The 21,157-nt window shown below is 35.8% G+C and overlaps 3 protein-coding genes across 5 annotated transcripts; 1 reads left to right on the top strand and 2 right to left on the bottom strand.

The window, feature by feature from the left end:
* Window positions 1–1,807: 1,807 nt before the first annotated feature.
* LOC111402388 (DCN1-like protein 1) lies at window positions 1,808–13,010 on the bottom strand. 2 transcript variants are annotated; one of them, XM_023030646.1, is made up of 11 exons: window positions 12,795–13,009; window positions 12,510–12,571; window positions 7,604–7,740; window positions 7,261–7,319; window positions 6,878–6,901; window positions 5,309–5,391; window positions 5,147–5,211; window positions 4,764–4,813; window positions 3,190–3,291; window positions 2,455–2,514; window positions 1,808–2,162 (listed from the first exon to the last, which is right to left on the bottom strand). In XM_023030646.1, the coding sequence occupies exons 1-11, from the start codon at window positions 12,795–12,797 to the stop codon at window positions 2,028–2,030; spliced, it is 780 nt and encodes a 259-aa protein (XP_022886414.1). In that variant the 5' UTR covers window positions 12,798–13,009; the 3' UTR covers window positions 1,808–2,027. The 2 variants fall into 2 exon arrangements, with proteins under 2 accessions (XP_022886414.1, XP_022886416.1); XM_023030648.1 differs by lacking the exon at window positions 2,455–2,514 and having other exon boundaries at window positions 12,795–13,010.
* A 185-nt stretch (window positions 13,011–13,195) lies between these two features.
* On the top strand, window positions 13,196–17,170 carry LOC111402390 (ribosomal RNA large subunit methyltransferase I). Of its 2 annotated transcripts, none has more exons than XM_023030652.1 (8): window positions 13,196–13,445; window positions 13,740–13,965; window positions 14,143–14,217; window positions 14,904–15,126; window positions 15,495–15,681; window positions 16,275–16,459; window positions 16,642–16,779; window positions 16,932–17,170. In XM_023030652.1, the coding sequence occupies exons 1-8, from the start codon at window positions 13,337–13,339 to the stop codon at window positions 17,058–17,060; spliced, it is 1,272 nt and encodes a 423-aa protein (XP_022886420.1). In that variant the 5' UTR covers window positions 13,196–13,336; the 3' UTR covers window positions 17,061–17,170. The 2 variants fall into 2 exon arrangements, with proteins under 2 accessions (XP_022886420.1, XP_022886419.1); XM_023030651.1 differs by having other exon boundaries at window positions 13,197–13,445; window positions 14,143–14,277.
* LOC111402391 (ALA-interacting subunit 3-like) lies at window positions 17,166–21,056 on the bottom strand. The gene is made up of 9 exons (XM_023030653.1): window positions 20,795–21,056; window positions 20,500–20,614; window positions 19,718–19,776; window positions 19,526–19,600; window positions 19,336–19,449; window positions 19,185–19,255; window positions 18,655–18,949; window positions 17,554–17,843; window positions 17,166–17,407 (listed from the first exon to the last, which is right to left on the bottom strand). Exons 2-9 carry the CDS (start codon window positions 20,585–20,587, stop codon window positions 17,356–17,358), a joined length of 1,044 nt encoding a protein of 347 aa, XP_022886421.1. The 5' UTR covers window positions 20,588–20,614; window positions 20,795–21,056; the 3' UTR covers window positions 17,166–17,355.
* Window positions 21,057–21,157: the final 101 nt, after the last annotated feature.

The following is a 21,157-nucleotide window of genomic DNA, read 5'->3' on the forward strand; positions in this document are numbered from 1 at the left end:
ACGTGGAATCACATTTGTACCGAGTTTAGAACTAAGAAATGGACAGAAATTTTTCGAGTTCATTTTTGTTTCTTCTACTCTTGGGTTTTCGTAAGTCTTCGAAATCATGCATCCGTTTATATATATACACACATACACACAATTTTCTGTTAGCTTTAGTTTAATTTTACTTTTTGTGCAAATGCAGAAGAGATGGTGATGCAAGGTGAAGCAACATATTGCCACTCAAAAAGTAGCTTGTTTAAAGATTGCAATTGTGGAACACTTTGCAGGAGAGAAGGATTCTTAGAGGGAGAATGCAGATGGTTAAGGTGCATTTGCACCAAGATTTGCAATGCAGAAGGCGGCGGAGGTGGGATTTTCGGACAACCGCCAGTTCAAGGACCTCCCGATAGCGGCGGACCTCCTGAGGGATATTCTCCAGGTCAAGCTCCAGCAGGTGCACCAAATCGCGATGGACCTTCTGAAAGTGCAAGTCCTCCAACTCCAAGTGGTGATGGGATTTTCCGGTGGCGATGGACCTTCAACTATTAAACGTATCTCTCGAAAATTCTAGTTTCTTTCATTGTCACAACAGCAAAGGGAAAAGAAAAAAATATGGAAAGTAGAGAAAAAGAACAAATTTCAACTCTTAGGCAGGTGCTGCCTTGTATTTTCTCTTTTCACAGTTTCAAATACAATTTTCCTAATTTCTAAAGATGGTATTATAATATAAAGAATTGACCTCCTACCAATGAGATTATAATGCCCATCGCTGATGAAGATGTGCACCATCATGTCAACGGATGAGATAAAATAGTAAAAAAAGGAAGGGGGGGGGGGGGGGGGGGGAGGGGTCTAATAAGAGTGTAAAATATAATATTGTATCCTTTTAATTATGGCATTGGTGTGATTATTTGATATCAAAATGCACTCATTGTACTTATGCTTTGATTCAAGTTGTATTTCGGTAGAAAATGTGAAATTTAGAAGAAAAGAACGAAAAAGAATCAAAATACAGAAAAAGAGAAGGAAAAAAAAAAAAAAAAAGGGGGGGGGGGGGGGGGGGGGGGGAAAGGGAAAAAAAACCATTGATGTGGCAGCATCACCTATTGCCACATCAGCGGTGGACATTATATCTCATGCTCACTATGAACTGTAGATCTACTCTGTTCAAATATATTGTTTATGATTTCGAAGCAACCTTTTGCATTTTGATATCGCCATACAAAATGATTAGTGCTCTGGTTCTTGTTAATCAAATTAAGCATATATTTGATCCACGATCATTTGATTGGTGAGCTCATTGAAGCCTAAATTATATATGAACAATGACAATATTGAATTCTTCGCTGATACCCTTTATGTGAAATCCACTCTCAGATAAAATAGCAAGTCACTTTCAAATCCATGGCAAAATTGGGAAACGTGAATTGGAGTTCTCGGGGTGTGTCATGAAATTTATTAGGATTGCCTTTTAGCAAAATATGCAATAAAATTTTCCCAAATTAAAAATCTCAGAGCGTGCGAAATATTTGATTTTAATATGGATCAAATTGGCTCTAAATTCTTTGCAAAATCCAATTCTTTTAGATTGATTCTTCCCCCACCTCATGAAGAGATCTCAACGAAAATGTGTATAATTACCACTATTTTACATGACTCCGAGACTATCATCACTTTATATGTCGACAACAGGGTGCATTGCTGTCAAACCAACTTGTGAAAACAAGTTTTGACAGTCTAAAAACCATAATACTTGCACAAAACGACAACATTTTAACTTCTTTTCGTTCCTTCACTGTGTTCACTATTGTATGCTCAATCCTAAAACAAGCAAATTCATTCTTTACTCAAAATGTCTCAACAATCGCTTCTATAGAATGGTACGTATAATAGTCAACAACAAGAAATACGAATGAATAGTTCAAAATGATCTATAGTATTTTACATGTGATTGCTTCTTGTCCTGTTTTCTATTCTGAACTTCAAGAAATGATCGACTTATAGGCAACGACCAGCATTTGTTACACAACCCCAGCAATCCATTAATGCTTGTAGCTACTATCACTTGATTTTCCCTTTTGAATTATACCATTTTCAGTCAAGTAGTCAACAAATTCGTCGATAAGATATGGCCAAGCACGTTCAGGATCATAGTTTGATAATGTAGGATCAATATTCTGCATATACACAAAAGAAAACCTGTCATGAACTGCTATTTAAATAATCGTGTATAGTAGGTATACTATATTAAAATCATATTCTTGTGCAAGCTCAAGGGTCCCCAAGGGTGAGAAGGCTGGAATGCTGAAATGTTCACATTTCGATCAAACAAATTACAGAAATGCAAATAGAACAGAGATGCTAAAATTTTAGGTGTAAATTTAGAAAAACTGTGGGAAAAGGCAAGAGAAAGGAGGTTCCGTCCCAAACAAATCTCTTAAATCATTCATTTCAGGCATCGTAATTTACTCTTGCAAACTCCAGTAGCTGGGACCAGGTGTCCCGAGAGATTGCTTTGTTGTGGCGCTCCTGAATCCAAAAATCCAATAAGGAAAAAAAATGTCACAAGTGGAAACAGAAAAAAAACCTCTCTCCGGTTCTTCATAAATAATTCATGCTATGGGAATGATCAAGCATACGGAATTACAACAAACCACGTGTGAGAGATTAAGCTAAAAACACAATCCCACACCCTTACCAGGAAAAATAATAAGCGTGCTAAAAGACAACGTTGAAAAAAGGTAGCAAAATTTTAGTTTATTTATTTTTTGATAGTGGGGGAGCAAATTAACTACATTGACCGCAAATTCCCACGGTCAATAGTTTTAAAGAAAGCGTTGAATGATACAAGGTCCCTCAGAATCCTCTTGGTATACTTCTTCCATTCGTTATCCAATTTCCTGCCATAAACCAAGCAGTTGGACTTTTGCGAAATAATAAGACCATCCGCAATGGAGTTCTTGATTGGTATACAAGTACCTGAGACCTCAAATTACCTAAATAACACGCCAGTTGAATTAATGTTCCGTTACTTCTTACAGTTCAATTTTTTAACTGGACAGTAGCAGGTTGAGCGGTACAAAATTATGAGATGGAATTTTTGCATGGTAGAGACAAAATACAATGTGTGTATTGATTGGTTTTAAAGATGAAAATAAAAAAAAATAGGACAAAGGGCGAGGATCCAAATGCTGTTTGTTATACCTGTAAGAACTGGCACCAGTAATCAACTAATGGCCACTGCTTTTCTGCAAATAGCAACTGCCACATCCCAATTGCTGTATCTAATGCTAAAGACTTCTGACCCTGAAATCAAGATAGAAAATCAGCAACCTGAATTCCATACTAATATATCAGCTGGTAGAATGCAAGTTAAAAGACAATCTGATTCATCCACAAGATGAAATTTTTCAGACGCCTGGTTGAAGATAAAAGACGGAAAGAGAAGGCTTTAAGTGTTTAACTCTCCATTGTTTCTCCCATTTGGATAATGGACATCTTACTTAGACCCTGTTTGGTAGCCATTTTCTTCAAAATGCATTTCTCTCTCTCTCTTCTTTTCAATCACACATTATTTATTAAAATAATATTACACGTAAATCAAAAACTTTTCCTTATTTTTCAACCACACATTTCACATCAATTTACTATTCTAAAATATATTTTTACATAAAAATGCCTATTAAATACCCCCTTATTAGTGGCTGCTTATAAGGTACATGTAGCAACTATGGGTTTCTAATTCATATCAACAATTTTTAATACAAAGTTAATAAACAAGGCAGCATAAACTGAAGATTGGATAAAAAATATCTTTTGAAAGTTCAAAATTAAGTTATAAATATTTAGCCCCTATTTGTCTTCCATTTTTTCAAAACTTTATTTTTCTACACACTCATTTTCAATCACATTCACATGATAAAGTGCTTGTTTGGTTTGGATTAAAATAATATTTTCATCTAAGTTAAAATTAAACAATCAATATTAACCAAATCTTTCATGGGTCCCACAAATTTTCAACCACACACAATTCAAAAACTTCTATCACAATCTACCAAAAAATCTAATTTTAATCTCCACTAAACATCCTCAATATATTCTACACGTAATCCAAAATTTTTCCCACTTTTTAACCTCACATTCTCCAAAAATTCACTATTCAAAACAATGTTTTTCCAACAAATTGACCACCAAACAGGGCTTCAGTAAGAAACCTGCTCAAATGCAATTATTTAATACAGAAATGTATTCTATTACTTTCAGCCCCCGTTTGAACCCCATTAGTTGAAAATGAAAATGGGGGGAATAGAATTTTTTAGAAAAATGAGTGGTTGAAAAAGAAGGAAAAGTTTTCTATTTACGTGTAATGTTATTTTATGAAAGATTGTGTAGTTGAAAATAGGAGAGAGAAAAATGGAATGTAATGTAATTGAATTTAATGCGGATCAAACGGGGTCTTAGTTAATGACGCAATTTAATTAGTTTCTTGAGCTTCCATGCTTTCAAAAAGTACATTATCAATAAATTATTACTTGAAGGCAGCATTTTACTAGAAGGTAACTCCATACTATCATCGAGCCATAAATTCTGTTTTGTTGCTTTTCAGGGATATCAGTTTTAGAGGGCTTGATGCATTCCAAAGTTTTCCTACTCAGTTAAAAAATATTAAAAATAAAAAATTGCAAAATAATTTCAGAAAGAACATTTATGGTCCAATCCAAGCTGACGAATTTCAACTACAAAGGGGGAAGTTCAAATAATCAAACCAAAAACGTTACCTTCTCTTTTGCCCAGTCAAAAGCAAAGTCATAGATATCTCCGAACTTTTCTGGACAGAAAAAATCAAAGAGATAGTTTAATAATTGGAAAAAAAAGGGTCTTCTATAAATCTTCAGATGGTTAATGCCAACTAGGGCAACTAATATTATTCACAACCACAAATTTTGAAGCATGAAACGGATCTCCACTAAAACAACCCATTTTACCCATAATTTTGACTTCAAATAACAACAATGAGAAAGCCCAAGGCAATGGCAGTGATCATTAAGCATACGACATCATCAGTGCAAAAATGCAACATACAAAAAATAAATATAGCACTGCAATCGAGATAAGCGTAATTTCTTAGACCAAGAACAGAGAATTCCATATCATCACATACGTTTGTCTTTAAGTTCAGAACGCATAAATGGTATTCTTTCCCTGAACTTCTCCAGTGAAGCTATCCTGCCATTAAAGACATAAATGCCAATAAAATAATGGACAAAACCTGCAATTCAGGATCACCCAACAAAAGAAACATGATAGACTTGATTCATATTACCTGAGAGACAGTAATCCACCAACGAATTCCTGCCTTGAGAATTCACACATGGTAGCAGCCTCCATATGCCATGAGACTACCAACTGCAGATTAAACAAATCAAATCTCAACTAAGATCACATAACAACAATTAACATATTCATAAATGTAAAAACTTTAATTGATTGCCTCATGAATATACATATAAATATTCATATATTAAAACTTGTATTGATTGCCTCATGAATAGACTAATAATATTCAGTACCGTATTTTAATGGAATAACGTAGTTTACTAAATTTTTCTCTACTTTTTAACCACACATTCTCTAAAAAATAACTATTGGAAAACACATATTCCCCAAAAAAGGGATTCAACCAGAAGCTTAATTTCACCATAACCCCATAAGAGACCCGAACCCAGATTTTAATTCTAATTATGATATCATTGGCCAAAATTCCTAAACTTATTTTCAATTTTGATAAATAAAGGTTACTTATTTTAAAACTTATTTTGTAACGTTTAACACTTCATTAATGGTGGAGGACTCATTCAAAACCATCTTAAAACTTGTATCATTTTTTTCATTGTGACGTTCCAACACCATTGATAGAGCAGTAAATGGTCTAATTTATCAAAAATCTATACTCCAAATGGATCAAAGAATTATATTTCGGTGAGGCCATGACAGTCCTAATCCCTAAACGATATGCTATGTGAATTCATCTTCTTTTTTTTCGACCATTTGCAAGTAATCACGTAGTGTCATGAACTTCCAAAGGTGTGTAGGAGGAATATTCACGATGTTTGGCAACAGAAAATTAGAGAAATGATGGAACTGCCATGTGGCATAATCAACATGTGTCAAAGGCATGTTGGCCACGTTTCGATGCTCCATAGTGTTGTAAACTTCAAAAAATTGCCTCACAATCAGCATCTTAAAGTATTTTGCAAGCCTTAATCTGAGGCGAACCTTAAGATGAGTTTCAATTGGCTTCGTTAAACCATGGGAATAAGGAATATGAGTATTGTACTTTATTTATGTAGTTGGAAATAGACATCTCAGTCTCTTAATTCATCATTTGAAAGCGAGAAGTTTCGCATAGAGGAATATAGGCATTACGATAGCTCTTACACATATTAAAAAATATTCTATGCAAAGGATAGGTAACAAATTATATTAAAAAATATTCTATGCAAAGGATAGGTAACAAATTGAGAAAAGATTCTGGTAGTTGAAAGAGCTAGGGTGCATTGACAAATTCTCGGGAGAATGTGCATAAACTATCCTCACGAATAGACCAATAACATTCAGTACCGTAATTTAATGGAATATCGTAGTTCCTTCAGGATACTTGTTGCTCAAAATTGGGTTTTGCATCTTGTGATACAAAAAGGACAAAATATGAAACAGTTTATCATTGGCAAACACATCAAAATAAAAAAGAGCTATACAAGAAATCGAACTAGATTTGAATTTCTCGATTTCGAGATATTTTACCCCTTGATGACACAATTCCATCAATTCCTGCATAATCAAGAAATTTAGGTGTACTACTAAATTTGAGTGCACAATTTAAATGCCATACCATGACTATATCCTGAGGGTCCACCTGCCAAGAAACAAAGGTATTATGTTATTCAAACAATGGTATTCAGTTAGAGACGTTAATTTTTTTCCTCTCAGGCAAGATGAAAGAGTTTCACCCCTCCCCCAAAGGAGGCTCGAACCCAGGCCATCGGCTCGGTCAAGCTTCGCACTAGCCACTTGAGCTAGGCCATAGCCTTTCAGTTAGGGATATGGTTAAGAGACTACAAGCATTATTTGAATAACTGTGTTCGTGTCTCATGGGGAACATATGATAACAGATACCCCATGAGACACTTCAAAGTTATTCGATTAATGCTTGTGTGATATTCTTAAAATATGAATTAGCGATACAATGAATGATAAAGTATTTATCAAATCTACCCGTAGATCATTGCACAGGTAACTGATCCCATCAGCCAAAATCATATCAATGTGTGAATCTGTAATTCATGAATGCCTATGTAAGATTTAATAATTAAAATAGAATCTGTGTTTCACCAATATGATAAAAGAGGCTGAAATTCTAGGGAATGAGCAGTTGATGAAGAGAATATAGAGGATTACTAGCACAGACTATATTTGATAGGTAGTCAATGCATGTACTAATCATCATTCAACATCAAGAATAGTTTGAAAATGAGAAACAAATGAACATGGTAGGCAGATAGACAAACTATCTGCAAGCATAAATGAGTTGCATGTATATCAAGACAAAGTAAATTGCCTTTGTATTGATGGTACAGTTCATCCAAACGCTTTATGTTAGCCAGAGCTTCGATACGCGGCTGTCTGTGCAATACATTAAATGCTCCTTCAAGATGCCAATCAGTGGCCTTCAAAGCCTGAATAGCGAATTTTTCACTGCATCCAAAATAAAGAATAAGTAAACCTATGTAGTAAGTCATCATCCACCACTCCACTCCAGGCTACACAAATTTGGTACTTGAACAATCAATAAGATTATGAAACTCACCAAAAAAAAAAAAAATGAAGAAGGAGGACAAAATAGGCTGACATACTCAAAGGAAATATTTTTTGAAAAAAATTAACCCAACTGTTTAATTAATCGTATGGATATGCAAATGCACCAAAAGTGCATGCAAAACTACTACTTGTTACACCAGCATGCAGCCAAAAGCATCACAGATATATAGTTGAAACTAAAAAGTTCTACAACTTGGTCCAAGTAATTATATTTTAAAATATAAATAGGAAACTGTTAGGAATATAACTCAAATAAGAGTCTTTTGAAGAGGCGTATTCGACTTGGACTAGGAGAATATTAACCTAGGGCTTAAGGAAACTAAGTTGAATAAGGAAACAAAATTCTGTTGAAATTGGGTCTCCTAACTGTAATATATTTACTTACCTTTTAGGACTCTTTTAGGGTTGGCCTATAAATACGAGGCTCCTCTAGTCAGTTCGTAGAGAGTAACATAAAAGCAGTATTGCTAGTCTGTCTTGTATTTACCATACTCTTGAATTAATAAACATCGTTTCTCCGCGTTTACCCTTTATGTTCTTTTTTTACAAATTTAATCTTGTGTTTTCGTGGTGTGATCTAGTATACTTCAATATTATCATTAAATCTCGTTCTTTATAATTTGGTTTGGAATCAACGTGTGTTATTAGAGTTTTCGCGCCCAACAAATGGTATCAGAGTGAGGTTGTTCATTTTTTGTGGATTGGTTGAGATTTTTTCGAGATGGCTGAGTTGAAGTATAATGTTCCGCTATTAGATCGCAATACAAGGTTCTCGTTGAGGCAAATAAAGATGAGTGCTATTTTAGCGCAGTTGTATTTTGATGATGCGTTGCTGGGTATTGAGAGGATGCCAGCTGTAGCTGATTGGACAATGGAAGGATCGACAGGCTGTTTCTTTGATTCATCTTCATCTGTCCAACAATATTCTGCAGAATGTCTTGAAGGAGAAAACGACGGCTGCTTTGTGGTTGAAGTTGGAGCAGTTATGTATGACTAAGAGTCTTAGAAGTAAACTAACTCTCAAGCAGAAGCTATATTCACATCGCATGACGGAAGGAGAGTCGTTGGAAGACCATGTTGCCGTGTTTAAGGAAATAGTTGCGGATCTGGAGACGTTGGATATTAAGTACGATGAAGAGGATCTTGCCTTGATCCTGTTGTGTTCGCTGCCTGGATCTTATTCGTCGTTTTGGGACCCTATCTTGTATAGTCAAGATATTTTGACTATAGAAGATGTTTATGATACTTTGCACTCAAAAGAGAAAATGAAGTATTTGGTTGGAGCTACATCAAGGGATGGGGAAGCTCTTATATCTCAAGGTGGTCAACGAAGAGGCAGATCGAGAGTTAGATTTAGCAATGTGACCTGTTACTACTACAAAAGGAAGGGACATATTCGGAAGGATTACGATATGTCACAGGCTAAAGGTGATTTAGCTGTAAATCGTGGGGTGCAACCTTTAAATTTAGACAAAACCAATGTAGTTGAGAATTGTTCAAATGGCGAAGAGGTGATGTTGACCGTAGTATCTGATGTGGAATCTAGGCCTGAAGAAAAGTGAATTCTTGATTCAGCATGTTCGCACCATATATATTCCAATAGGAATTTATTTCAAACATATGAGGCTGTTCAGCAATATGGAGTTGTAATGGGAAACAACCAATCTTGCCGTATTGCTGGGATTGATCGAGTCAGAATGAGGCTGGGGAATGGAACATTTAGAACAATTGGTCAGGTTCGACATGTTTCTAACCTGAAAAGGAATCTCATTTCTCTAAGTACCCTGGATGCAAAAGGTATAAATTCTTTGGAAGAGGTGGAGTCTTGAAGATCTGAAAGGAAGTCCGAGTTGTACTGGAGGGACGGAAAATATTCCAGTTGTACATTTTGTAGGGAGTGCAGAACTAGTTAAGAGGAGACATTTGAACAAGTTTAGTACCATGGTAGAAGTTCAGTTTGGTACAGTATCTCTTGCATTGGACTCTGAGTCGATTCAGAACACTGCTAGGGAGAGCGTTGGTGATTCCGCTTTGCCACCAATTTCAGCGAGTACACTGTGTTCAGTTGCTGGGGTAGGACTCATCAAGCATAGGTACTGTGGTATCAGCAATGTTTGGGACTATGATGCTCGGACTCGGGTGTGGGTATCGGATACAGGTACATATCTAGGAGTCGGATTCTTCTCATTTTAAAAATTTAGATATGGGGATAAGGTTAAAAAAGATCTGAACTTTGGATACTGGTACAGGGATACTTCTTATAATTTTTTTCCTAAAAAAATGATTCAATTAAAGCAAATAACAAATCATGCCACTTACAATAAATAATAAAACCTTTAGATATAACCCCTAATTTATGACAGTACGAATATTGACTTTTAAACCACTTAATTCTTTCATTTCTTTCTTTCTTCTTCTTCTTCTTCTTATTTTTTTATCGGAAAAATACACTTACTAAAGGGCAGCCCAACTAGTTACGGAAATTCCCTCGTATCATTAACTTCTTTTTTGGGCTCTACCCTTTCTGCAACATTTTGCAAATGTTGCTGCAATCCTCCATAAATTTCTACATATTTCTATCAAAAGACTCAAAACAAATGGTTGTTGCCACTACAAACGCAAGCCAGAAGCAATACTTAACCGTTCATTGTTTTCTCCCTTTTCTAGCCAGGTCCGAGTTCAAAATCGAGAATCCGACACATATCCCATGTCGGTATCCATGTCATGTCGTGTCGACACGGGTACTCCGCCATTTTTTAAAAGTCCGAGCATCATTGGTCTGAGATGTTTCTAGGGACGTTGAAAGCGACAGTTCCAGCAAGAGACCTTCTGATCAAGTATCTGATTTGATTCTTGCTACAAGGTGTGCTTCGGCCCTGCGTGATCCACATTAATTCCTTAGTGGAATTGGGAATTCTAGGGATTGGGTTCGGGTGTCGGTTGTGGACGTCGGGCAGAGGACAAGTGTTTGGTTTATATGGAATGGTTACTGTGTTGAGGAGATTCCGCCAATGAATTTCGATGTAGATAAATATGAAATCTAGGAGTTTCGTTCGTAACACCGAAATTTGAGTCAAGGTGGAGATTGTTAGAAGTATGACTCAAATAGAAGTCTTTTGAAGAGGCGTATTCGACTTGAACTAGGAGAACATTAACCTAGGGTTTAAGGAAACTAAGTTGAATAAGGAAACAAAATCTTGTTAAAATTGGATTTTCTAATTATTATATATTTTCTTGACTTTTAGGACTCTTCTAGGGTTGGCCTATAAATACGAGACTCCTCTGGTCAGTTTGTAGAGAATAACATAGAAGCAGCATTGCTAGTCTGTCTTGTATTCTCCATACTGTTGAATTAATAAACATCGTTCCTCTGCGCCTACCCTTTGTCTTCTTTTTTTACAAATTCAATCTTGTGTTTTCGTTGTGAGATCTAGTATACTTCAATATTGTTATTAAATCTCGTTCTTTATAATCCGATTTGGAATCAACGTGTGTTATTGGAGCTTCCGCACCCAACGGAAACAGCCTCATGAACATCAGCCGAGAAATTTTATCAAAATTTCAGATGTTCTGACAACTGAGAACAACAGCATACATGTTAGGTTTATCATGCCATGACACTTCCAATAGTTGAGGTTCCACAGCATAAATGTAAGATTTAAGATATGTATAAACAAAGACTCTTGAACTGGCATCAGAGGCAAACAAACATGATAAAATGGGAAGGAAAAGGTAGAATTCTCAAAACACTTAGGCTGCGGTCGGTTTAGTTTTCCATTTTCCATTTTCGGTTTCGAAACGACTTTTAGCCCCCATTTGGCCCCCATTTTTTGAAAATAAAAATGGGAGGAATAGTATTTTTTTGAAAAATGAGTGGTTGAAAAAGAATAAAAAAATTTTGATTTATTATGGAAGATTGTGTGGTTAAAAATAGGAGAGAGAAAAATGGAATGTAATTGAATTTAATAGGGGCCAAACGGGGGCTTAGTTTTCCCCGAAAACGACGCGTTTTGGGAGTTTTCCGTTTTTTGAGAATTTATAACTGAAAACGCTCAAAATGATAAAAAGTCGTTTTACATTTTCAGTTATAAATTTTAACTCGTTTTCGAAAGACGAACCAAACACGTTTTCCGCGTTTTCGAAAACGAAAAACGAAAAATGGCCCGAAAACGCCAAACCAATTGCAGCCTTCTTTGTCTGATTGAACGAGCCCAAAAGGATGAAGTGGAGACCACATATTTACTTAATATAAATACTTCTTCACAAATGTTTTTCTATAAGCAGGTGAATTATGTGAGCCAATGATAAGAAAAAGAGTACTCCCAAGGATCTGTAGGATAGCTAACGAAGTGAGCATCAAAAACACTTACAAATACTTCTTGTATATAGTAGGCCAGCACTTACAAGAAGGCAAGCAATTTCTTTGCAGAAGATGTATACAATTGTATTCACCTCAAAAGCGCACAAAATATTTCAACCCAATGCAATTTTACAGCATACACAAGAATAGAACATTAAAAGCCACGTAACAAGTTCACAGACCAAACCCTGATGTAAAAGGAATTACCGGCTAAAAATGATGTCTCTATTTGAAAACAGTCAGTATAAAAATTAAGCATCAAATACAATTTCAATCATTAGTATACCCTGCCCCCGTAACCGTCATGAATTGCTGCACTTTGTCACGACGACCTCTACCCAAATTGTTCTGTCGAACAAAGAACAACTCATCATAATCGATTAATTACCGTAAAAATTACATAATATCTGCTATTCTTTCAGCTAATTTTTTGCCAAGAAACATCCAATAATAGTATAACTTAGTTTCTTAGAGGATTTTTTGGAACTTTATATAAGTTCTTTAATCAATTAAAAACATAAAGAAAATAAAAAATCGCGATGCGACGGTAGCGAAAAATACTTGTACTTACCATTTTGAGAAGCGACAAGAAACGCTAATAACCAAGATTTTGATCGGATTGTTGAAAGGAAGTCCAGAGAGAGAAAATTAGAGTGGAGAATCGTTGCAATTTCTCTCTCTCTCTCTCTAGCACGTCGTTGGATTATTATAATTTTTTCACTTCAATGGTTGCGCAACCACTGCACACTCTCCCCCGACTTCTCAAATTTAAGGCGAGTTTGAGAAAATTACAGATGAGTACCCATATTATATACCAAAAAGAGCATTTGGGTCCCCCCAGCGTTTTGAGAGAAGGACCATTCAAGTAAAAGTTTAATCAGACTTGGGTTTTGGGCTAGTTACGGCCCACCCAGGCCCAATATACAGTCCTATCTACAGGCCCAATTACAATACTTGAAGATAAGCAGTTCCGTCCCAAATTGCATTTCCAGCTTTCCGCATGAACATTGAACGTTAAATCTAACGCTAAATCAAAGTAGTAAAGTAGCGTTAAATTAAATTTCCATTAATTTTCCGAATAATTTGTTGTAAACCCAGAAAAAATCTAGCAGGATGGTCCTTGGTAGCCGCCTCTTGATGTCAAGGACTCTTTCTCTTGCTTCAGCGCCGGCCACCACCACAACCACTACCCTTCACGAAATAGCTTCGAACCACCCTAAAGGTAATATTTCATAGCTTGTGCGTGTGTGTGACAGTTAAATATGTTATTTTTGTTTGGTTATTTGGGAATTTAGTACTTGAATTTGTTCAAGCATAGTAAATCCAGATTTACAGCACTCGGTTTCTTTCTATTTCCTATCTGGGCACAGTCTTTATTGTGTCTGGTATCTATTGTCTTATTTAGTGCAAGACTTGAACGAGCTTATTAATTAAGGTGTTTAAAAGGGGACACATTTATTCATTTACATTTAAATAATAATCATTCATACTAGCAGTTGATGAAATTGATTTGTAGGCATTGCCAAGGTTGTACTGAAGAAGGGAAAAACTCAACTTTTTAGGGATGGAAGTCCAATGGTGTACAGTGGTGCGGTTGATAGGATAATTGGTAAACCGCCCCCCAAAACGGGAGATATTGTCCTGGTAGCGGATGGGACTGAAAAGCCAATTGGTTGGGGCTTGTATAATTCAGTTTCTATGTTTTGCGTTCGGCTCATGCAGTTGGAGGACGAAGCGGCCCGGTATCTATCCCAATAAATCCTTCGTAGAGCATGTTTGGCTATACTTAAAACTTACTTCTAAATTATTTACTACGCCAACTTTTTGGGCAAGTAACTTTTAAACACAGCCAAACATGCTCTAGTAGTTAACTTGTTAAATACACTCGCCTAATTATATCAATTGTCAAAATGGTACAGAGATCCTTCTTGCACACTGAATGTTGACAAACTGATAGAAACAAGAATAGATGCTGCTGTTACATTACGAGAGCGGTTAGGCCTTCCTTCAGCAAATACAAATGCTTATCGTCTTGTTAATAGTGAAGGAGATCGGTATAAACCCTTAATACTTCTGCTGCTTAAAGGCTCTCTTAGACTAATCTTGCAACATAAATTTTCTCCTTTATGCATCATACGTTAGAAATTTTCTTTTGTACTTGCATTTGCTCAGTCTTCCCAAAATGTTTTTATATACCAAGTTTTGCAAGCGCTAAACCACCCGATATTTTATAAAATTATGAATATGGTTTACTGTCATAATGAGCTGGATATGAGGGCAAATGGCTTAGAATTTTTGGCTGACCAACTATCTCAGCAAAGTTTTTAAATGTGTTTAAACTTTGGTGCTTTATTTATTTTTATTACTCTAGCCGTGTCAAACAATTGTCCAAATAAATGAATAATTTACAAAGCCTCCTCTGCATGGATGCGGTTAATATCTCACATTCACCATTAATTTTATCTCGGCCATATCACGGTGGTGTTATGGTTAGAAATGCTACTTCTGTTGCTATGCTGGATGCAACTTCGTGCTTGCACCTATTGATGCAGATTGCATTCTTTGATCTGCAGTTTCATTACATACCAAAACTAAGCCTGGTTGGCATATCCTTTTTATCGAAATCTATTGATTATTTCCATGCTTTGCCGTTCTTATGTTTTTTTATTTTCTGCTGCAGGTTGTCAGGTCTTATTGTTGATATTTTTGGAGATGAAGCTGTGGTAGCTTCATCTGCTGCTTGGGTTGAAAAGTACAAGCAAAAAATAAAAGATTGCATCGGCAGAATAAACAATATCAACAATGTAACCTGGAGACCCTCCACTGAAATCTTGAAGGAGGAAGGTTTAGACTTCTCTGATTCTGCATTTGTAGAATCATCAAATTCTTCCAGAATGGTTAAGGTAAAATTCCAGGTTTACTTAGACCGTACAAGCTTACACTGCTTGAGGGTAAAATCTGTTGAGATGGAAACTGATTGTTTATGGTTTATAATGGATAATATTTACCATGTCATCATATCACATACGGAATACACGGGTATCTATATAATTTTGGCTGATATTGGAAGTTTAATGTTCTTATAGATTATTCTCTCTTCAAATTTTGCTGTATCATTTCGTTATCTACTATGTTTCATTGAAGTAGGAATTTGATTTTTATCGCGTATCAAGTGTGCAAGAATCATCACACATATTTCTCACATATACTTCTGTTCTAAATTTTATATTTAGAGTCGTATGTGTCAATATTTATTTTTTCCCTTGAACAGGTTGTGGAGAATGGCATTTCCTATTTGATCTCTTTGGAAGGGCAGAAAACTGGTTTCTACGCAGATCAGCGGGAGAACCGTAAGTTGATATCTTCAATTTCAGAGGGCCAGAAAACACTTGATATTTTCTGCTATACTGGAGGTTTCGCGCTGAATGCAGCATGTGGCGGTGCTCTGAGCGCAACTGGTAAAATATATATGTTAAAATTTTGTCATTTTTTACTGACGTCCTTTAAATGAAGCAAATGATCTAAGTATCAGCAAAACTTCATCTATGGTTTTATTGAAGTTCTCTATTGATGAAAGTATTAAGTTTTTGAGTAGAGATAGTCATCGTACTTTATTTTCTTGAAGAAAATATATTATATATTTCTGTGTTCATCTGAAAATATAGCTGCAAGAACTAGAGCTACCGGAGTGATCAAAATGACTTATTATCATATTTAAACATTTATCTAGACTTCTCACTAGCATTAATTTAGGGAATATGATTTTCTCCTCTCTTTTTTTAACACGTAATGATTAATGAAGGCAGGGTATGTGGTATGGTATGAGGATGTTCACGATCGCTGTCTTTCTTGTCGTTTTAGATTATTTTGAAATTTCCCTAAATTCGAATGTTGGAGCTACCTGAATCTTTCTAAATGACAAAGAGAGAGCTCCTTGAATTGAATTGGACAGTGTGTTAAAAATAGAAAGAAAGAAGGTTTATATAGTTGCGTTCAAATTCATTTGGAATAGGCTTAGCTTCTTATTGTCGTCATAATTATTTTCTTGAAGGTGTTGATTCGTCTTTGCCTGCATTGGAAGTTGCCAACGAGAACATTGTTCTCAATGGCCTTGATCCGGGAAGAATATCATTTCTTAGACAGGATGCTACTGAATTTATGAAGAATGCTATTACTAAAGGTGAATCATGGGATATAGTCATCTTGGATCCACCAAAACTAGCTCCACGTAGAAAGGTACTCTATGTGCCTATTTTTCGTGCCTTTCTGCGCTTTTTTATTCTTAGTAGTACAAATGACTTTGTCGTTTGTCGTCTTTCCATGACTGTGTCGTTTCTCTTTTTGTCTTTTGGAAAGAGGACGAGGATGTACTTACTAGAATTCAAACTGATTTTCTTGGGACACCGCGACATTTTCAGGTGTTACAAAGCGCATCTGGCATGTACAGAAATTTGAATTCTTTGGCGATGCAAATAACAAGACGGGGTGGATTGCTAATGACCTGCTCTTGTTCTGGTGCTATGACCCAAAGTGGAACATTTTTACGAGTTCTCCAGGCACGTTATCTCCCTTTTTTTCTCGATTAGATGTAAAATTATTTGAGATAATATGAACATTTGCTTAATTATTTGAAACTTCAGTGACCATTGGATTTATCCTTCATTTTCACAACACCTACAACCTTTTCTGGACATTTCTATTTATACAGGGTGCTGCACAGATGGCTGAGAAAAAAATTACAGTTATACGTCAAGCTGGAGCAGCCTGTGATCATCCTATTGATCCTTCGTACCCAGAAGGAGCCTACCTCTCAAACATTTTGCTTAGGGTGCTGTAAACAAAATTTTAACTCATTTTTCTTCATTAGTAGCATGCTACTCAATCTTCCCCCACCATAATTGTTAATAATACTAAGAAAAGAAATTCATCAGTTGAACTAGAATGGAAGAAAGGGCATTGCGCAATCAATTCATAAATAAAATTTAAATGAGGAATTCAGGTCAATAACAACAAAAACCAGTGCAACAAGGGTTATAGCATTCGAATATTTGAAAAGATAAGAGAGCAAGATAATATCAACCGTTATGTAGTGCCTAAAAATGCATTCACCAGAATGTCAGTCAACAGCTTGTTTAGTGACCTGGATTCCGATTCCATGACAAATATGATGGATCTCCAAGTTGCCTGGGACAGAATAATCAGTGAGATCACATATCAACAGCATATAAGAGCACCAAATGTGACTGGACTAACCAATGAACCATAGGGAGAGGAACGGATGCTTCAACACAATTAATACAGCAGGGGTAGACAGAATTATAGTATTATACCTTGGCTTTACTAGATAAATAATAACGAACACCATGGCAAGGAAGAAGCACAATCCACCCACAGTGAGATACGCTTTACCAAGAAAGTCATTCTTCCCTCCAAGCCAACTGGTGGTAGAAAGAACAAGTTTCTTCTTGCCATCGAAACTATATGTGTTATAATTGTTTTTGAGCGTCACATTGATCAAATCACCAGCCTGAAGATCCGTCTCTATTTTCCCATACAATTTCCTGAAAGTTGGAAGAGCTGCAGTTCGCATCCAAACGATAAGGTCTTCCTGCTCACTTAACTGTAACGCAAAAAATATTCGTTCATGACTTGTGGAAATTAGTTTCATCAAATAAAAGTTTTTGAAGTGAATGAATGGGTTTCTAACTCTCAGTTCTCACTCGTGGTCATAAGTGTAAGCATGGTCTTGCAACGTGTTAGATGTTAATGACAAGAGTGTTGTTTTAGACAATTAGTTTCAAATAGAATTCCCAAATTCATCTTTGTTCTTTGTATAGAACAAGCTAGCACATATGATAGTTGCACGTGGGTTATTCCACAGTGCTGAGTATAAGGCCCCATTCGATTTTTATTTTTCTCAAAATGCATTTTTCTCTCTTCTTTTCAACCGCACATTCTTCATTTAAATAATATTACACGTAAATAAAAAAATTTTCATCCATACATTCTTCATCAATCCACTATTCTAAAATTCATTTTTCTTTAAAAATGGGTATCAAACACTCTCTAAATCATTCATTCTTCCAATGCTCCTTCACGGCTCCCATAGAGAACATTATGATTCGGGTTTACAAAATTAATGGACGTCCCCAACCTTGGGATCATGAACTGCATTGGGTGGTGAATACCATAATAGAAATCATAATTTTGATCAGATGCATACCCACCACCAAACAACAGTGTTTCTTTCATCCCACAAAGTTTCTTCCAACTTTAATAACATTTTAGCTTCATATATTCAATTAAATTACAAGTCGTCATGCAGAGAAGTAGTATCTCAACAAATTGTGAGCAACTAAATGCAAGGAAGTGTTGGTATTTAAGTGTTCATACTTTAAACATCTAGTCAGTAAACATGGCTAGAGGCTTACCGGTTTCAATGGGTCAAGATGCGCACCGCCAATACGAGTGCTGTTCTGAAAGTTCTTAGGGTAGACATCTTTGCCAAATTTATGATCCCTATCACTCTTCCATGAGATACCTCTCTTGTTTATGGCCAACAACTGGTTGTTGCGGGTGAAGTCATAAGTATCGTTAAACAGACTCCAGGCAACTAGACCACAAGGAACAATTGTCATCCCATTATTATCTTCAGGTTTACACGCACTTGTATCATTCTCGCTTCCTGGGCTTCTTAACTGCTGATCACTTCGGCTCTTCACATACCTGAAAGCACCAAATGTCGGTCACAGAATTTCAAAATGAAAAGAATGAAGTATAACCAACTAATGATGCTCAAGATAATCCTCAAGTACTCACGAAAGATATTAAATAGGCAACAACTATGAGAAAATAATAATAATAATAATAATAATAATAATAATAATAATAATAATAATAGATAAATAAAATAAAATAAGATAAATTTAGTGCACAGGATGGTAGAGTACATTATAAGTACCTGCGATGATTCTGGTAGAAATTGTCAAGCTGATAATATATATAAATCGGTTTCTTCATATATTTCGGAACCTGGCATTAACACAAGGTTCAGCCCCAATTATTAAATTTTGTTCTTCATTGATATCAGTAATTACTAATGGCTAACTCACCGTCAGCGTTCTGTTGCAGGTTTTAACTCGAGGGCTTTGTATAAATCCAACTTTGTCGTTTCTTGCATCAGCAGGAATGCAATCAGTATCATACCTATGAACAATTTCAACCACCTGATAACGAAAAAGAGACTTCTCAGTCAGAAAGATGCTAAAACGGTAGATACACAATAGTTGAATCTGATCGTACATCCCGGGAAGCATAGAGGGAGACAACTCCAATGGGAATAAAGACAATGCTAACAAGCAAGAATGCTGAAATCACCTGCACCAAATAAAATGCATTACAGGCAAGTTATGCCATCTGTAGAATAAATTCAGCAACATTGATAAATGACCAGAAGAGACATCAGCGGTCTGCAGGAACTTCTTAAAGTCTCACCCATTTAGGCGTAAGAATAGGCTTGCATGCAGGAAGTTCCTGTTGCGTGAACCTTGAGTCTGAAGGACATGATTGGAAAAAAAATTGTTAGATGATTCACGATCACATTGATCAAGTAAATAGGAACTTTTCCAGCATTAAGATAATGACAGAACAAACACTCCATATTCTGAAGACTAACAAAGCATTGACTTGACATATTTAATATTCTAGAAGAAAACAATCATAAAACAACATCGTTTGACACCACAAAACATATATTTCCATCAGCTTACATTGTGTTTCACATTTTCTATTATACCTAGAATATTCAAAACAGTCTGGTAGAAAACTAGCAGTGAGTTCTCACGGAAATTAGTATTCAAGTAATTCAGATAAACCTGAATTTGTTCAGTAAGCAAATTTCTCTGCAGGAGAACTATTAGCTTTCATGATCTTTATCTTCAAAATTGCCTGATCCTTCAACGAACGATCAATTTACTCCATGACGCATTAATAGACCAAAATGCTTGATATTTTTAAGAACTTTAATTTTTTACCGCGCAAGAGGATATCCACACCTAAAAACTTCGTACTTATAAATTCATGACAGAACTAGTTCGGTAGATCAGCAAAATGTGAACTAAGGTGGTCAAATTCTTCTTCAAAATTTGAATTAAATATCAAACTTTGAGCAGACAACACATATAGGCAAGCCCTCACAATCCCAGAAAAATTTCTACAAGATAACAAAAAAAAAGTGTATATATATATTTTAACAAAAAGCATAAAGAGAAAAATACATTTAGGTCGCTTCGAATTCCTTCTGGCCCCAGTTGTATCCGCCGATCCAATTCCTCCGGCACTCGATGACGGAGTATTCGAGTCCATCACTTCACTAAAATACTTCTTTTCCCCCTTTTTCCTCTCAAAATAAGAAAAAATCGTGCGAAAAACCCCGGAAAAAAAAAAAAAAAAAACCTCAAAAACAAAAGGAAGGATCAAACAGAAACGGAGATGAAAAAAATTATAAATAATAGGCGATCAAAATCTGGAATTTACGAAATGAAATGAGAGGGAGAGATACGTAAGATTTACGAGGAATTCTGTAAATGATTCTATGTTCTGGCTCTAACTCTTTAACTTTTTCTTCTTTGACTTCGAAATTTCTTCACCTATTTCTTTTAAACATCAGCACAAAAATCACAAAAAAAACAACGAAAAATGAACAAACTTTCTTCGTGTTTATCCCTCTAATATAACATTTCAAGGAAGGGTTTCATCTTTTCTCTCTCTAAAGGGGTGGCAACAGTCTGTCCACCCCGATTCTTGTCTCACTAGATTCTAGAACAGCGGAGGAGTTGGGAAGGTAGAGTTTATACAGAGAGCGAGAAAGGGACAACAGAAATAGTCAAATCGATACTCCTGAGGAAAATTTGCAGTTATGTCCCCAAACTATGT

Source organism: Olea europaea, chromosome 10 (genome assembly GCF_002742605.1).
Source record: "Olea europaea var. sylvestris chromosome 10, O_europaea_v1, whole genome shotgun sequence".
Classification (NCBI taxonomy): domain Eukaryota; kingdom Viridiplantae; phylum Streptophyta; class Magnoliopsida; order Lamiales; family Oleaceae; genus Olea; species Olea europaea.